Raw genomic sequence first — 18470 nt, forward strand, 5'->3', positions numbered from 1 at the left:
AACTCAGGGGAGCGCGCTTATAATCAATTCACACAGAGCCTACAGATTTCTGAAATACATTTAGGCCTCACCCCATGCACCGTTTGTTTTCGTACAATCCTTCTTTGGGCATACTTTTATTGAATAAATTTTCCCTGTGAAACTTACAACAAAACACACACAACAAACACCTTTTATATATAAAATTGGAACATGACAACAATTGGCAAAAGTGAGATCTGCGCACCGCATCACAAACAGAGTTCAAGATTATAACGTGTTCTATAATACTTTGTATAGGCTACAAATCATGAAATTACTGTGATTATCAAAGACCGCGCAAAACGTTGATGATTTTACAAAATAGCATTAATAACCGCAAAATATAAATTGGGTTACAGACTCTTCAATTTTGTTCTCATACTAAATTTCGCGAAAATAAACGCACAAATCAGTGCATAACAATACTTGATATTAATCTAAAAATATTTTTTTATCGCGAATATTGAAGACTTTGAAATCAACAACAATACGCCTTAGGTCGCAAAAATAAATGTTTCACAGTAAACCATTTGCCTACTTCTTGCATTCACTAGATCGTATTCTTAATTACTATGATCGTAGCTAAGTACCCTTAATCGTTTTAATTTGCATAACATGTATTAATATGTATGCGCTTCATAATTTATAATCTTTTTGAATGCGTATTATCGTATTTATGATTTTATTAAAACACTTTCATTATTTTAATTTACGAATGAAAATTAAAATTGATAATACATGACTTCTGATATCACCTTGGCGTCCCAGCGGGTAGTGACGTCATAGCTCATTTCCATAAAGCCCACGAATCCTTCGGGAGTACTCGAAGTGTTACTCGGCAGCTCTCGTGGAATAAAGTCGATAGATGTTTCATTCTTATCTTTAGCATGTAAGGATTACTGTTCGCTTTTCGTTTACACGATAAGATACACACGAGCGAGTTTCTTTACGTTGGTACAGAATCAATATACTCCATAATAAACTCGCTCGCATCGGCGTTAACAATAATAACGAGGAGGTTATGAAATAATTAATCTATATGCATTGCATCTGTTCTCTCGTTTCAGGCAACACTCATGCGGAGATGGCACTACTCGCCTTTGCTCGTATAGGCCTAAACATACCAAACATATCTGGAATACCGCCACGAGACTTGATAGGCACTGTTCTCATTTCACGATCGCATCCTCGTCAACATTAGGCCTAACCTTTCGGAATTAATACTGTTGCACAATTTTGTAATCAATTCTTGACAAAGAGGAAATTTACGAAAACGATTGTTGCTGAAAAAAAAACCTTTATTCTGTGGCACTTGATAAACACCGGATTAACCTATTGTGTCCAGGTAGAGTGCAGGCGATTACAAATTGTCGTCTGGTCTCGTAAATTGAAAATGTTTTTGAAGGGATGACAGATAGAGAAAACGTGTGGAATCAATTCAACGGTAAGTTGTCATACTTCACTTCGGATTACGTCTACAGTATGTTATCCATTATCCTTGATAGCATTATTAATATTTAATAAGTAATATTATATAAATTTAGAACGATCTTCTGCTTCAAAACAAAATGAAAGGAACTTTTTTTATTCATCATACATATAGCATTTTGTGTATAATTACATGCCCGCATGTAATATGATTCGAACCTGCCAATTGTTGGTGACAGGATGAAAGTTGTGTTGATTATCTTTCTTGAGTTCACGATACACGACAGTAACTCGTGTTTTCATCTTATAGAATGTATTTATGTTATACTATTACCAGGTGGAATGTGTAATATCGTTTTTAATCTACATTCGGTCTGGATTTCACTTGAAAATACACGCGAGCAACTCGCGTTTTCAGCTGTATAAAGGATTTACCGATGGTGCATCAACATGACTTGGCTTTCTACAGTCACTTTTTCTCGCAATTTCGCATTGGAAAAAAAAAACACGCGAGTAACCCGCGTTTTCAGATAAAGGATTTTACCAATGGTACATCAAAATCAATTTATACACTCTCTTTCTCGAGTTCGCTTCAAAAATACACGCGAGTAACTCGTGTTTTTAGCTAAGGATTTTACCAATGGTACATCAATATCAATTTATACACTCTCTTTCTCGAGTTCGCTTGAAAAATACACGCGAGTAACTCGTGTTTTTAGCTAAAGGATTTTACCAATGGACATCAATATTGATTGCTTTATACATTCTCTTTCTCGAGTTCGCTTGAAAAATACACGCGAGTAACTCGTGCATTTAGCTAAAGGATTTTACCAATGGTACATCAATATCAATTTATAACACTCTCTTTCTCGAGTTCGCTTAAAATAGACGCGAGTAACTCGTGTTTTTAGCTAAAGGATTTTATCGTGGTGCATCAATATTGATGCCTTTCTGTGCTCTGTTTCTCGAGTTCTCTTGAAAGATACACGCGAATAACTCGTGTTTTTCAGCTATAAAAGATGCTACGGCATGTAAATATCGATTACAGTCTACTATACATTTGATACAAAGTATTAATCCTTACAATAAACATGAGTATAGTTTTATTAACACGATAATGTTTATAATTCTGAATAGCCGAATCAATTGCGTATTCAGACCTTTTCGCAGTGTACTATTATTGATAATACTCGAGATGATATTGACCCTAGGGGCTCTCGCCGGTCGATGATAAAATATAATGTTACGTCAAAAAGTCAGCTTCTGTTACCGTTTCGCCACGTTCGGTTGTTTTGTTTTTTCCGATATCCCCCGATATCAGTATTAATAGCTGTCAATACATGATAAAAAGTGCATTACGAAAGGAATGTTAAGTAGGCCTATATTGCATGCAATCAACCAATGCTTTGTCTGTATAAACAAATATTGCATTATGATTTTTCTTCATAGTATCATGCGCTTCAAATTTTATGTTGTACGCGCTATATTTCAATTACTGCATCATGTAATTATTTCAAGGTGAATTGAAGATTTATTGGTTCATAATTGGAATTTTGACTTTTCTTTGCTAGAACAAAATTAAAAAGTAAAAATATTGTATTAACCACAATTAAAATGCCAACATTTGAAGTGATGAATGTTTAAATCGAGTCCCTAATTGCTATGGCTTTGTAGGCCTATATTTACCTCTTTCTATAGCGCTATTTTTGCTTATGTGCTTTCGATAATACTTTGGACCAATATTGGGCCTTAAGCTCTGTCTACACTATTAAACTTTATGTGACAAAAAATGTGATGTGCCCATATATGGACATGATGATGTCATATCACTACCATGTTTGGGCATATCACTACCATATTTGGTGGAGGATTCACGATGGAGATTGAAACGGAACAACACATCTCGTTGTATTGCTTATGTAACATAGGAATAATAATAGAGAGTATCCATTCCGTGTGAATAGCAAGCAGTCTCATTCATATCATGTTGTAATGAAGTCATGTTTATCGATCTTTACTATACGCACGGACGCCCATAAACAATTACCCAACTGGAGGGAGGAATAGCCATTTTCAAGTTCATTAAAAATGCTTTGTTAACGCAGACATTTTCCGATATCGTTTGTCAAAATATCTTAAAATTATAAAGAACCATGTACTGCGACATATAATATTAAAGTTGACCCACTTTTATTTTGACTTTACCAATTATTAATAGATATAGTGTCTTGATTAATTGTGTAGTGACGATTAATTTATTGCGTCAATTAATTATATCTTCCGAATGTAAGGTCACGCCTTCCATTTAACCTTTTGTAGCATTGATCATTGTTGTCACTCTGCATAGTGAAATCAACAATGACTGTTTAGCAGATAGAACCTTCGAGCAATTTGAGAAAAACACACTGAGGAAACTTAACTAAATTGGAAGCCCGTGTGTGTAACATCACCTATTGTATACACCCCTTTTACATCGCCTAGAAAAACTCTTGAGTTTACACACACGAGGCACACCATGAAACAATATTGCGCCCCGTGTGTTGTACAATTAATGGGAAACCATCGGGACCCAACTGTCCCCTAATAGAGTTGTCCCTTGAATTAGGGGTAGGCCTAGTCCGTATAGTATTATACTGTATATCTCCCTCCCTCTCGTTCGTTTCACGGTAAAGTTGAGGTGACCCCTGCGTCCTTTTAAAAGTGGTGTCACAAAAGAGGGGTTCTACTGTACCACGTTGTTAAATAAACTAAAGCAATCTAACAGCAGCTCGCCATGTCAATATAGGAACTCGTAACAGTCCTTTGATATTATGTCTGGCTGCGACAAATACCACAATACTGTACTGATCGTGTCGAAGCCACAGATAAACAATTTGATCTCATGCTCAGCATCCTTTGTTAGATTGTTTTTTAATAAACATATACCTCTCCCCACCCCAGGCCTGTACCCAACCCACATCGACACTTGACAAGTATTGTAATTATACATGTTATCATTCATTTCTGAACACTATATGGCGGAAGTTCAAGAAGTGAAAGAAATTTACCAAAGAACTGTTATTCTGCATATCTTCTGGTTATTGTAATTTTCGTTTCGATCGTATAAACAACATTGATTACTTTTGCCGAGTCGCAGAATACCTATAAGAGTAACAACAACATTATCAATATTATCATTTTCGATTAGAATATATGCAATCATGTGTCGCCGTTACTTTTTGCCTATATACCTAACCTAATACTGTCTAACAACTTCAAAATGGCGACAGTTTGGATAACAATGCAAGATAAATGTTTCCAAACTCGACTAAAGGCCAATTTACACAGACAAGCTGTAACGGTGATAAAACATAGAATCTATGTTATTCCTTATAAACCTGCATTTACACACAATGAGTGGACGGGTGACTTTCACTCAGGATAGAGACAGATTCTACGTGGGACAAGCTATACGTGGTTTTCCGCTTACCGTTACCGCTCGCCTGTGTAAATTGGCAACTCATTTTTAATTTCCATCAAAATAAATTACAATACAAATGATAATGTATAACAATGTTGATGCTAAATTGATAACATCAGTACATTGTTATACCGCGTCCAATTGACGAGTATAAGTAATGATGAAATTTATTCATTTTTTGATAGATGCTTTATTTATTCACGAGACTGATGTACAGCACATATCGTTCAATCAACATTTATTGTTTTTACACAAGTTCGTGATATTACAAAATTAATAAAACACCATGATAAATACAAAAAAAGAAAGAAAAATTTGAAGAGAAAATTACAGCAGAATCCCTTCTATCGTACACCCTCTATTTAGGGGACACCATACCGGTATTTCGCGCGTAAACGGAACCCCTATCTTTATAAGTGTCTCTTTTATAGAGATTCTGATAAAGACAAGAATAATGATGAGAATATTATGATAATAATAATGTTGAAAATAAATGATAGGGATGATAACAATGAAAATGATTAGATTAAGACGATAAAGATGATTTATTTATTTGTTTCAACTAAAACAAGGCCATATACATGGTTGCAGTCGCGTGCTCAAATTTGAGTTAGTGTTTACCGACCGACCAACCGACCGACCATCCGACTGACATAGTGAGCTGTAGAGTCGCGTTTTGCATGCGACTGAAAAGTAACCATTCTTCAAAACCATCAAAGCAGAATAAATCAACACCTTGCAAAAACCAATTAATCTATTCACTAATTAATTGTTTAAATATTATCTGTGACGATGCACTGGTATTAATTATGCCACGAGATTTGTCGAATAAATACATTTATAGACATAGCATTAGTGTGTTCATTAACTGTGTTTACTTTTTCCAAATAACACCATTACATGTTTACCTTTTTAGGTCAATTAATTAAGAAGCGGTAATCAATTTTAAACATTGTAATCAGAACTGCAAATTAGTTTTTTAAAGGGCGGTTGCCAACATTTTCAGGAAAACGGAAATCTCTCTTGATCCCTATTCCGCAAGCGTACTACAAGTTGACCAATCACGACGATATGGATCATCTCTCTGTCGCTTGTGATTGGTCAACTGACTTGCGTTGCGCCTACATCGTTGCATTGCGTCCAAGTTGGAATCATGCTTTTTGTCTTATGCTTTATTATTATTATTTATAGGCTGACCGGCCGCCGATTCATGATTTTACCAATAAAGGTTGCATTGCCTGGATCCTAATGTTTCTTATAAGAAACTTACATGTTTAAAAAAAGGCTTAGTACAACGTGAGATTATACTGTGGAATTGATGGGTGAATCGCGCAAGGCGCACTTTATTATCGCATGTGATGACCAGCTGTGTTATTAAATACCCCGTATGTTATCATAAGTTGTTTTTCCTTTCTCGATTCTATATCTACAGTTTATTATCGTATGGAGAAATCACGTGAACTACCGTATCTAACATTTGGCGCAAAATTCAACTTTGAAATTACATGCATGATGTACGCTGTATCTAAGAAATCGTCTGATACGAGAAAATAATGACACCTATAGATTGACATTGGTGACAGACAGAAATTATAAATTAATTCCTTCGTGAATGTATATTATGAAATGTTTTGTAGGCCTATAGGATCTTCGAATATTTTTCACGATCAGGCGATTTTGCAGGCTGACTTCATCACCCCTTATTATGCATAATGCCTCCACCTGAATATTGCATTTCTGAAGGATTGTTGATAAATATTTCATAACAGTAGTAATAATTGATGGGCTTAGAATATCGAATTATCAATATTGCGAATCACAACCTTTACGCTGCTTTAATAACTTACCTAATGCAATGCCTCGCTGTCGGATTAAGCACTGCATATTTTAAGTACGCACTTTTATATAATGGAGATTATTGTTGCACGGTTTAAGAAATTGAAAACGCGTATAAATATACTGTAATTGTGTAACAATGATGAAAGTGAAGGACTTTGTAGACCAACCGCCAAACTGACTAGGCTCTGTTCAGGTTTGTTATTTACTCGGGTAATTTGCTCTTTGTTTTTATTTTTTCTTAATTGCAAGAGGAATATTAGTCTGAGTTCCAGACGGAGTTTTAACTTAATATTAATAAAAAGATAAATATTTTGGCACATATGGCGTTTCATACGTATACTACTAGCTGGTGGACTAACATGAAAAAAGACAATAAAACACATACTTGGGGAAAGTCTAGATGAATATCTAAAGGCATCTCTAAGCATGGGTTTGAGGCATTTACTTTGCACAACAATCACTTGTTCATATAAGGAAATCTGTTACGCCTTTCTAATATCGTTTTTGACCTTTAACCCTAGAGAAACTTCTATTATAATAATAATTAAATATATTTATTATAATTAATAAAATTTATTTTTTCTAGAATTGTTTAGCCTTTATATTGCAATGCTCTTTTTTAATCGAACTTTGAATATGTTGTTCATTTCATATACATAAATTTGAATAACATACATTTATTTTACATTTTCAAATGCACTTGCAAATTTAGAATATCCAAATCATGATATATGACAAATCATGAACCAGAATGTTCAACATTGTAATTCCTATCTTCAAGCAATGATTATAAATCCTGTGTTGATTGTAAATTATTTAATTTGACATTCTTGGAAATGTAATTATATTATTTACGAAACTGTTGTACAAAAAAATCTTTGTAATGACCTTTGCACTGCACAGGTAATAGTATGTATTAAAAGATATAAATTGTTAGAATCTCTGACCTAATGCAAAAAGCATTAAAGTAATCAGAAGTATACGTGAAACAATCCATGGAGTTTTTACTGCCTTAAGCTCTGTCTACACTATCAAACTTTAAGTGATAGAAAATGTGATGTGCCCATGTGGACACGATGATGTCTACCATATTTGGGCATATCACTGTATTAGGGCACATCACACTTTTCTTTTGTCCAACTAGTTTGATAGTGTAGACAGAGCTTTAGAAAATTGTCGTTTATCTGAAATTCTGACAGATTTTAGATATTGATTTTTTCCAAAGGTACTGTTTTAAATTTGCATTTTCTTCCAAGAGTGGCTTATAATACATTATTATCATAAATAGGTGTGATATCATTAACTTAACGCATCCTCTTTTTCTCCTCTTTTGAAACGTTTTCAGACATTATCATTCTAAGGATATTGGAAGAACATATCTTCATATATTTTTAAGAACATAATTCATGACAGTTGTAAGATTAAAATGTACTTCCACAATCCAACCTACATCAGCGTTGGTGCAAATTGATATTTTAAGATATTGTATAAGTTGTTTTTGTGGAAGTTGATATTGTTGTTGCTGGTGAAATGTTGTCTCTTTTTGTTTTGTATGTTTTATGGATGATCCGAAATAAAGGAAATGCATGAATGATTACATTCTCTGCGATTTGTTTTCCATATTTGTCTGGTTTTGGCAGGATGGTTTGTTATTGTGCTAAAGTCTACAATTTTTTCTTCTAAATCTTTTTTTAAATCTAATTTGGTTTATCTATGAGATCGCAGGTAACTATCTCGCTTCCACCATCACGTAACATAACCGCAAGTAATTTGACCAAAGTTGACGCGATAGATCATCCGAACTGTCACTTGTGATTGGTCAACTAAAGCTTGGTTCCCACTAGGACGCAACGAAAGGACGTAAGCGAATTGACTTACGTTGCGCTTACTCTTTGCGTGTCGCCCTAGTGGGAACCAATCTCTATAAGCTAAACTTTATCGCAGCTGTTTTTGTTATGAAAATATACAGTAGCTTTACATGCTAATGCTACAAACAGAGTTGACATTTCCTAAGACATTATTAATGTAAACTAAAACAAATGGATGTATTAGTGGTGATTACTTACAAAAATAGTTACGCTAGTATACTAACCTTTAATTAATTCGCACTTAATATTTTCATGCTCTATTTCTTAATAAAAACACATGTTGTAGATCTAGATTCTCTCATTTCTACTTACTATAATTGTTGTTTCGTTAGTCGCAGAAGCACAACTTGATAGTTAAGTTTGGACGCAACGCAACGACGTAGGCGCAACGCAAGATACGTTGAGCACAGTTGCCACTTGGCCGCATCACAATGATGACGTAAGCGCAACGCAAGTGAGCCGACCATTCACAATTGATAGTTCGGGTGCTACATCGCGGCATGATTGGTCAAATTGATTGCGTTGCCTATACGTTAAGTTCTACCCCAAGTGGGAAGCAAGATTTCGGCTTGATTAAAGTTTGGAATATTGCTATGATCGCTAAAAAGGCAAATTTAGGCTTCATCTTCACGATATTGCTTTAAGTGTTGAATTGATTCATTGGGGACTTGAAGTCCTCATATTTGCTAACTTTTTACTGATACAAGTATACTTGAACTGTATATGGGAATAACTAACACGAGAAAAGTATGGCACGCATAATGTAGCTCTGTGGAACGCCTCAAGCGCATACATTTAATTAACCATCATAGACGCCGACTGACTGTGTATGAATATTAGTAGAAAAGCATAATGATTATGTTGAGCATTAGTCTGGTTAATCCGCTGAACTGTCTAGAGGGTCTACGAACTTTTTCAAATATGAAACAAATTGTTATTCTACAAATATCGCATTCCATAGATAATATATATAGAAGGAAGGAAAAAGGAAGGAACGGCAAAAAATGAAAAGGAACTAAAACAGCAAATGTGGTGTCAATTGCCATTTGCGGGTTTGAAGCCTTTGGGGCACAAAAGAACATTATAGTATGATTAAAGATGCATTGCCCACCCCACCACAACATGATAAATGAAGATTAATAAAATGAGACTTTGAATAGGTTATCCCGTAGTTTTAATCAAGTTAATCACTTCCGTAGAAAAAAGCCGAACACAAATCCTTTTTTACTTATAGAATGAAAAAATAAATAGGTTAAATCAACCAAAAAATTCATTGGCTGGCAGCCAATTTGACTATTTTTGCTTTAGGCTAAATTACAGTTTTTTTCAGGTAAATACTTTTTTTTGCCGATCTAATTTTTGGTCAAAGTGAAAAACTATTATCTGACATTACAATGGCATATTCAACGAAAATATTTTTAATATTTATTTTTTCAGGGGGACCATACATCTTTAATTGACGTTTCTTTTAAGGTAGTGAACTAAGGTGGAAGACCTCAACAAAATAGTTGCTTACTTCGACCTAAATTCGTTTAAATATATCAAAACACAGTCATTGTTGTATAAAATTTAACGGCAGGATTGAAAACGGTTCAATAAATACAATGAAATAAGCCTTTAATCAGTATAGTAGTATGTATATATAGTACCTAAAGATTATGGTCAATTTCAAAATGATGATAACACCTGAGCTTACACGCTTCCACTTATTTTATGTAAAATACCAAATTCTCCAAATTAAAAACAACTATGCAAAAACAATCTATATATCCGTCGCAATAGCTTAAAAGCTATCCCCTTTGTATTCGAAAACTGTATACAGTAACGTATTATTATGACATAAACATAATTAGAAAATATTTTATTTCACGAGGAAACGATGTACTATGTTTCAACGTAGTATAATTGTCTTTCTTTTATTGATTGTATGATGTAGTATGCATTGTCTCCTCAGACATTTTAGTCTGTCGTCACGCCTTCGGGGGAAATTACATCTAGAAATATTCTCGAATTGATAGCCTAATAATAAGGGACAGTTTTTCACGACGAGACGTCAGAAAAAAATGACAGGCAATAAAACTCTGTACTGTAACTATGGTTGCTATACATAGGAGAAACATTAGCACGAACACGTATACAATAGGCCATGAGGTTGGGTTCCCAATATGACACAACTCAAATGACGTATCGTAATTTGACCAATCACGAAAAGATCTACCATCCGAACATCGCCTGTGATTGGTCAACTCAATTGCGTTGCGCTTACGTCCTTGTTGTGCTCAACGTATCTATCTCCAACAAAGCTAACATAACTTCAAAATGTCTCGGATCTATTGGACACGGACCTATGGACTCGGATCTATAGAAAAAATCGGATCTATACATTGACTCGGATCTATAGAAAATATCGGATCTATACATGGACTCGGATCTATAGAAAAAATCGGATCTATACATGGACTCGGATCTATAGAGAAATCTGATCTATACATGGACTCGGATAAAAAAAAAAATGGGATCAATACATGGACTCGGATCTATAGACAAAATCGGGTCTATACATGGACTCAGATATATAGAAAAATGGGATCTATACATGGACTCGGATCTATAGAAAAAAATCTGATCTATACATGGACTCGGATCTATAGAAAAAATCGGATTTATACATGTACTCAGATCTATAGATGGACCTAACATTATGTGTTGCTTGTTTGTAGCAATTAACTCAATCACCGATAAACATTGTTCCCTCTGAGCACTTCTCGTCACATGGCATATTTATTTTAAACATAAATATTTATGTTGAGTAATGATGTGGTTATGATATTACGTATCAATATGACACGTTTATTAGATTCGTTTTATTATGAAGAAGTCATTAACCTATTAGGCCCAACAGACAAACCGACATATAATGCATGTAGACTAGAGAAAGATACATTATTACAGCTTGGTTGCCACTAAAGCTTGGTTCACACTAAGACGCAACAACACAAGGACGTAAACGCAACGCAAGCGTGTTGACCAATGACAAGCGACAGTTCGAATCCTATCGCTTGTGATAGGTCGACTCATTTACGTTGATTTACGTCCTTGTGTTGCGTCTGTAGTGGGAACCAAGCATAAGACGCAACGCAAGGACGCGATGGATTATAATTGCGTCCTAGTGGGAACACGGCTCGAGTTTCAGATGCCTCTAAAGCCCTGTCTACACTATCAAACTAGTTTGACAAAAAAAGTGTTATGTGCCCAAATATGGTAGTGATATGACGTCATCGTGTTCATATATTTTTGTCACATAAAGTTTGATAGTATGTAGACAGCGCTTAATGCTTCAACTACTGTTCTATAATACAGCCGTTGAAAATTCGCGCATCATACGCATTTGCGCAGATGCGCAGCATGGAATGAGAACCAGGCCTAATCAATTATTCAAGGCCGCAATTGCAGGCATTCGAAAAATCCTATTCTGATTATTTATCCTGCCAATACGCCAATAAATAATCTTAATAATAAATCTTAATTTATAGAAAAGAATTAGAGTGACAGTAATCGGGGACAACATTGTTTACGAAACATACCTAAACGTAAAATAAGTCTGCTACATTGTTAAGGGTAATAGTCAGCAGTGACACGGTTCTGGAACGTGAAACTAGTAACTAAGGAAACCATGAAACGTGATGTAACAATTATTTATTTTTTATTTCAGGTGCTCGGCGCTGACGAAAGCAAACACTCAATAAACAATTTTTCATAGGATGGTCATTCAGCTTTACAATACGAATTCTGTTTAAACGTGTGAGCAGCCTAGGCTGCCAATGGCTATTTACCGCGTGGAAACAGTGCTATGGCCTCAGCTGACACTAACAGTACATGTACGACGCCGATATCAGGCATTCGACCGTCGTTCCTGCACGAGCAAACGTTAGCAGCTCTACTGTCTGGTGAAGTTGACGCGCATGTGCGTAACTTTGCCCGCCACCTGCGATCAGCAAGTATGGAGGACCAGTGGCAGTTACTGCAATTACTGGACGCCATGGATGAACTAGCGACGGTTAATATGATTAGATACTGCCAAATTGTTCAACGTTTGTCTGAAAAGGTTCTGCAGTACAGTACGCAGTACCTCGTGAGTCGCGGATCACAGTTCTCACCAGACGATCTTAAAATTGATAATGTTCTTCGTCTTCTATGGATGTCTAGTCTGTATAAACCTGTTTCGAGGCGTCTCTGTTACATGGATAGCGAACTATTTCCAGTACTAAACGAAATCTGTCTGAATTGTTTGCATTTGCAAAAAGAAACCGAGCCAGCAGCGTCGACGGACCTAGATTCACCGACAAGCGATATCGGTTATAACCGTACGCAGGCGATAATGGTGTCTGCTCTCGCGCTTCTTCACAACGCCTTAGCTTTCACAAATGACCCTCAGCACATCGCTGTATCATGCCATTCCGGGCTTGTGAATACCATAACAAAACTGGTGACAACAACAAAGAATATATTTGTAGCCGAGATTTGTTTAAAAATCATTGACTGCATCGCAGAGAGTGGAAACAGCGTGGCGGTAACGTCTCTAAACGACTGTCGAGTAATGCGAGCCGCAAGCGGTATATGGGCGTATATTGTTGCTATCGACCCGACTTTGAAGTCGGGTATACACATTGCTGAACTTATTGCGCGAATAGGAGAAAATTTAAGACGAGCCAAAGGATGCTATAAACGTTTTTATCCTATTGGTTTTCCAGGAACTAAAAGGGACAGGTTGATATATAGAAACCCTACTATTAAAATGGTGCATTGGTGCTCGTGGAATGATTGTGGAAAAGCCGAAGATAGGAATAATCACTTAAAAGTTTGCTCGAGGTGCATGCTGTGTCGATATTGCAATGAAGCATGTCAAAGAGCGCACTGGGAGAACGGTCACGATTTAGAATGTTTTATTGTTAAGAAACCGTCTTTCCATTGATGATACATAAGTATTGTTTGCAGTACACCGTGTAAACGCAAGTCTAAGGTCTGCTCAAGTGGATAGCACTTCTACCATGCAAACCTTAATAATAATATTGATACATTTCATCTTATTTATTCTGCTGCTTGAGAAATCACTACCCACCAAACATATTCTATGTATTTGACGAGTAAGCCTTCAGGCTATACCACCTATGTCATTTCCAGTCTGAGAAGAATATTTATTCCTAATTCATATTGATAATTGATGACGTCGGAATTATTTTGGTTGCTTAATGTGATGAAATCTTCTTGCATATCATTTTACGATGATAAACAAATGTGACGTTTAAGGCTACGCAACAGGTACATTAGCAAATTTACATTACATTCGAACAAATGTTCTTATGTTAATAAATTAAAATATACAAATAAATGAATATTGCTCTCTCTCACTAGAGACGCAACACAAGGACGTAACGCAACGTAAGTGAGTTGACCAATCACAAGTGATGAATTATTCGAACTGAAAGAAAGCCAAAGGAGTAACGTTGTGGAATAACGCTTGTCGAAAAAATTAATTACGCGAAGAATTTTAAAAGCAGTTTTTCAGTTTTATATACGAACAATATCGATAAAGAGTTATGTTCAGATACAACAATGGAGGATATACAACATATGAGAATGCTACACTATTATTACGCCTCAATTAAAAACGAGTTCTGTTGTCAGAGGAAGGTCACCGCAAAAAGAAATCATTGATAATAATTAGTATCAGACTATGAATACGTCGACTTGTAGAATGGAGTGAAAAAAATGCTTCTAATAATTCTCAATGCATTTTGTTAAAGAGGATTCGTGACCTGGATAATTAATTTAGGTGTAATTAATTTACTCCTTAGTTAAAACATAGACCTATACATTAACTAATTTATAGGTCCATGGTTAAAACATACACTATCAATATCTGACAAATTTCTAAAAACTGAATGATCAAAATGTATTTTTTTTTGTAAAGCTCTGTCTACACTACCAAAAATGTGATGTACCCATAGGTGGACATGTCATTATATCACTAACATATTTGGGCACATCGAACTTTTTTTGGTCAAACTAGTTTGATAGTGTAGACATAGCTTTAAGCTCTGTTTACACTCTCAAACTTTATGTGACAAAAAAAATGTGATGTGCCCATATATACTACACGATGACATCATATCACACCCATATTTGGGTATATCACTACCATATTTGGACACATCACAGCCAGTTTGATGTAGACAGAGCTTTAGTCATTATTTGTATTAATTATAATGATATCCACCATAAGGTGTGTTATGTAAAACTACTCTTCTACTTACTAGTAATCATTTCACCGGCACATCAAATATATTACTTTACTAAATTTAGCGATTAATTATTTTAAGGTAGATAGGCCTACTTTGCTTCTATAAAAAAAATAAAACAAAATATATTGATGACGATGGAAAATTAGGTTGAAGATGGCAACAACAAAATCAAAATTAATCGGATGCTGTAAATTTTTTTTTTACAAATTTTCTTCTTGCAGATTGCATGACCGTACCACCAAAACAATACGTTTAAACACTCGTTGAAACAATACACCTTTTGTACGCACACACAAAGCGACAAGTTGACGCGCGCGTTCAAAAGTTGATGAAAAATTGCTTTTGTGCGCCGCCAGTCAACTTTATCTCTCTTTGTGGTACCGACAATACTGGAATAAGTAAATGTAATGCTTATAAATGTAAGCCCATATATTTTAATTTAAGTCTTCCAGCAGTTTTTAATTTAAAGAATACAAAATAGGATATTAAATATTCAGTTGAATTTAAAGCGACTAATGAAATTCATATCTCATGAAATTAATCAGATTCAAATATGGAAATATGGTTGAATTTATGATTAGAAAAATTCTTCAATTAACTGTCTTTTCAATCTATGTTGTTATTTAAAGCTAATATCGTTCTTCTTCTTCCACGATAAAAACCAATAACTAACCGGAGTTTTGACATAGTTCATACCTCCTATAAATGTATTTATTTAAATCTAGGCCTAGTATTTTAAAGAGATACTCTTGAAGAGGTTTCAAGTTTATGGAAGGAATTACTTATCAGAGCGTCGCTGATATATGCCTACTATAGTAGGCCTACGTTTTTTAAAACAGCCTAACCAATATGGTGAAAGTAGAAGTTTCGGATAAAGCTACTGTTGATATCCACCGAGTCTCGACTATTGGATTGGCATATGCTTTACTTTCAATTTGTAGGCGTATGCTAAAAAGACCGCGTAGAAATTATTATTAAATTGTTATAATAGGAACGCATACATTATTCAACATCGTACAACAGTCCTAGAAGAATTAATTCACTTTTTTTTATTGTTGTGATCTTAGGCCTAATAATTAAATTCAAAATGCCTCCCACGCATAAATCTCTCAATCATGCTTGCAATTTCTTAGCCATGAGCTTAGAAAGATCATCTGGTCTTCTTGAATAATATTGAAATATTATTACTAACCTAACCAGATTAGATTAATAGCAAGACAAGAAAGGTATTACACATTTCAAAAGCCATTGTTTAAAGCTCTGTCTACAAAAATGTGATGTGGCCATATATGGACATGATGATGCCATCCATATAGTTACCATATTTGGGCTTATCGCTACCATATTGGGCACTTCACACTATTTTGTCACATACACTTTGATGGTGTACAGAGCTTAAGATTACCCATGATTCAATACTCAGTATCTTGAATATACTGCATTCACGTGACTTATGTACTTATATAATGTGTTATTATAAAATACACTGTTCTATATAGCCAATTGTTTATGGAATAATGGAACGGAAGAAATCATGAATAAAACTAAGTTACAATGTGAGTGCTCTTTATAACTATTCAGCATCAAGCTGAGATATGCAGGTGTATTAACAAATTTAATATAAAAAACATAAAGACAAAATAGCAAAATAAGACAATACAAAGTTCGAAAGGGGCCTGTTTATTTGACGTATAACAAAAGCCTTCTGGCTATGCAAATGAAGATAACATATTCTGTCGAAGAAGAATAGAACAGTAATTTATTTTAAAAATATAGTTAAAAGTGTGTGTGCATATAATATCATTTATTTATTTCTTTATTTATTTACTATATAATGTCATTATTTTATATAGAGTGTGTTTTAAATTCTTTAGGCCTAATTTTTAAAAAACAAATGATTAAAGAACTATGTCTTTCGTATGTACTCATTATCATTAATTATTTATTTCTAATATACGTTATTTTTGATAACGTCTTTAACGGGCTTGCAATGTTATATGACATTTAATTACGTTTTTTATGTACGTCTTTCTTTTTTATATAATATATGGAGTAAATGTCACAATAGAGACAATATTAAAGATTGGTTCCAAATAGATCGCAACGCAAGGACGTAAGCGCAGCGCAACGCACAAGCGAGTTGACCAATCACAAGCGATAGTTTGAATAATGCATCGCTTGTGATTGGTCAAATTACTTGTGTTGCTTACTAGTTAGAACCAAGCTATCTACTTGGTGAGTTAAAAGCATTAGGCTTGGTTCCCACTAGGATACAAGGCAACGAAAAAAAACCGCCACAAGTAGTTTGTCTAATCACAAGCGACGGATCATCCGAACTCTCGTTTTATGATTGGTCAAATTAATTTCATTGCGTCGTAATGGAACCAAGTACTGAGTAATACATTTTAACTAAACCGTGTAATCTGAGACTATGTTTTAATTTGCAGATTATATGTAAATTATTTTCATGTAAGGTTTGAGTTTGTAATATTATTAAGTACAACATGGTTAGCGTGCAACGGTGATGATGAAACCGGCTTTGATTAAAAAAATCTGGAACAAATGCTAAGTTTATTTTTTTAAGATTATTTTTCCTTAACGTGTTTTAAATAATAGAGAGTGGATTTGGACACAATATACCGTTGGCCTACCAATTTGTTATTCTGGGGAAAACGGATTATTTTTTACAAATTTGAATTTCTTTTATTGTGGATAGTTGCTCTATTTTTAGACACAACATACCAGTCGTTTTCTTTTGACAAATTGTCCACATTTTGGACGAATATCAGAATTTCTCTATATTGGTATAATAATAATCGACAGTTTCTCTATTTGGATCTCTCCTGTCGCTATTCTGAAAAAAAAATCCACATTTTGGAGAAATCGGAATTTATAATGGAAAGTTTCACATAATTTGGACGCAGTCGCTATTGGATAACATTTCCACAAATCTGAATTTCTGTTATTGGACAATGTCTCTACTTTGGACTCGATATAGATATGTCGTTATTCTGTACAAACAATTTTCACATTTTGAACAAAACTTGTCTATAATTTTTACATTCTCACCACACCCACCGGGATAACGCAGGAACATCAATCATTCATATTCTAATAAATCTCAGAGGGCGCTATGACTATGACGTAAGCATTGTTCAAAATGCCAGAAACCGGTGAGTTTCTGGCCTAAACAGAAACGTCAATGGGTTTGATACTGCTGTACATTATTATAGTACAGTAATACCATACATAGCTTGTATTAATAATAAAATCAACGAATTTGGCGAGAGAAAAACAAACAAAACCACACAACGAAAGCGCCCTCTATAGATGTGAACAAACAAACTTCCTCTGGGGACGAATATTATGGTACAGTATTTCGATTCTCACTTCGAATCCATTTAATATTTTTTCTATATATTCATTACTAAATTAAAATATATATAAAAGTGGAAATCCTATTCTAAAAACAATATTAAATTGTGTTTACACATGTCAACAAGAATTACTCGCTAAATATCAACTTAGTCGATTTGAAACCAAATTAAGTTA

General features: G+C 34.6%; 2 protein-coding genes across 3 annotated transcripts in view; one reads left to right on the forward strand and one right to left on the reverse strand.

Moving 5' to 3' along the window:
- Positions 1-18470, reverse strand: part of LOC144856363 (uncharacterized) — a 116044-nt gene that overhangs the window by 28935 nt on the left and 68639 nt on the right. For both annotated transcript variants that reach the window (XM_078714355.1, XM_078714356.1), the window contains one exon: positions 4497-4590. In XM_078714355.1, coding sequence (XP_078570481.1) covers positions 4497-4517 — 21 coding nt within the window. In that variant the 5' untranslated portion in view covers positions 4518-4590. The remainder of the gene's footprint in view (positions 1-4496; positions 4591-18470) is intronic.
- On the forward strand, positions 917-14435 carry LOC144856372 (uncharacterized). Its single transcript, XM_078714372.1, has 3 exons — positions 917-1465; positions 12329-13636; positions 14031-14435. Exon 2 carries the CDS (start codon positions 12467-12469, stop codon positions 13586-13588), a length of 1122 nt encoding a protein of 373 aa, XP_078570498.1. The 5' UTR covers positions 917-1465; positions 12329-12466; the 3' UTR covers positions 13589-13636; positions 14031-14435.

The sequence above is a fragment of the Antedon bifida genome, chromosome 11, assembly GCF_963402885.1.
Source record: "Antedon bifida chromosome 11, ecAntBifi1.1, whole genome shotgun sequence".
Classification (NCBI taxonomy): domain Eukaryota; kingdom Metazoa; phylum Echinodermata; class Crinoidea; order Comatulida; family Antedonidae; genus Antedon; species Antedon bifida.

Bases quoted from the DNA above. Each gene is read 5' to 3' on its own strand.
- LOC144856372 (XM_078714372.1), top strand. From the start codon at position 12,467: ATGGCCTCAGCTGACACTAACAGTACATGTACGACGCCGATATCAGGC.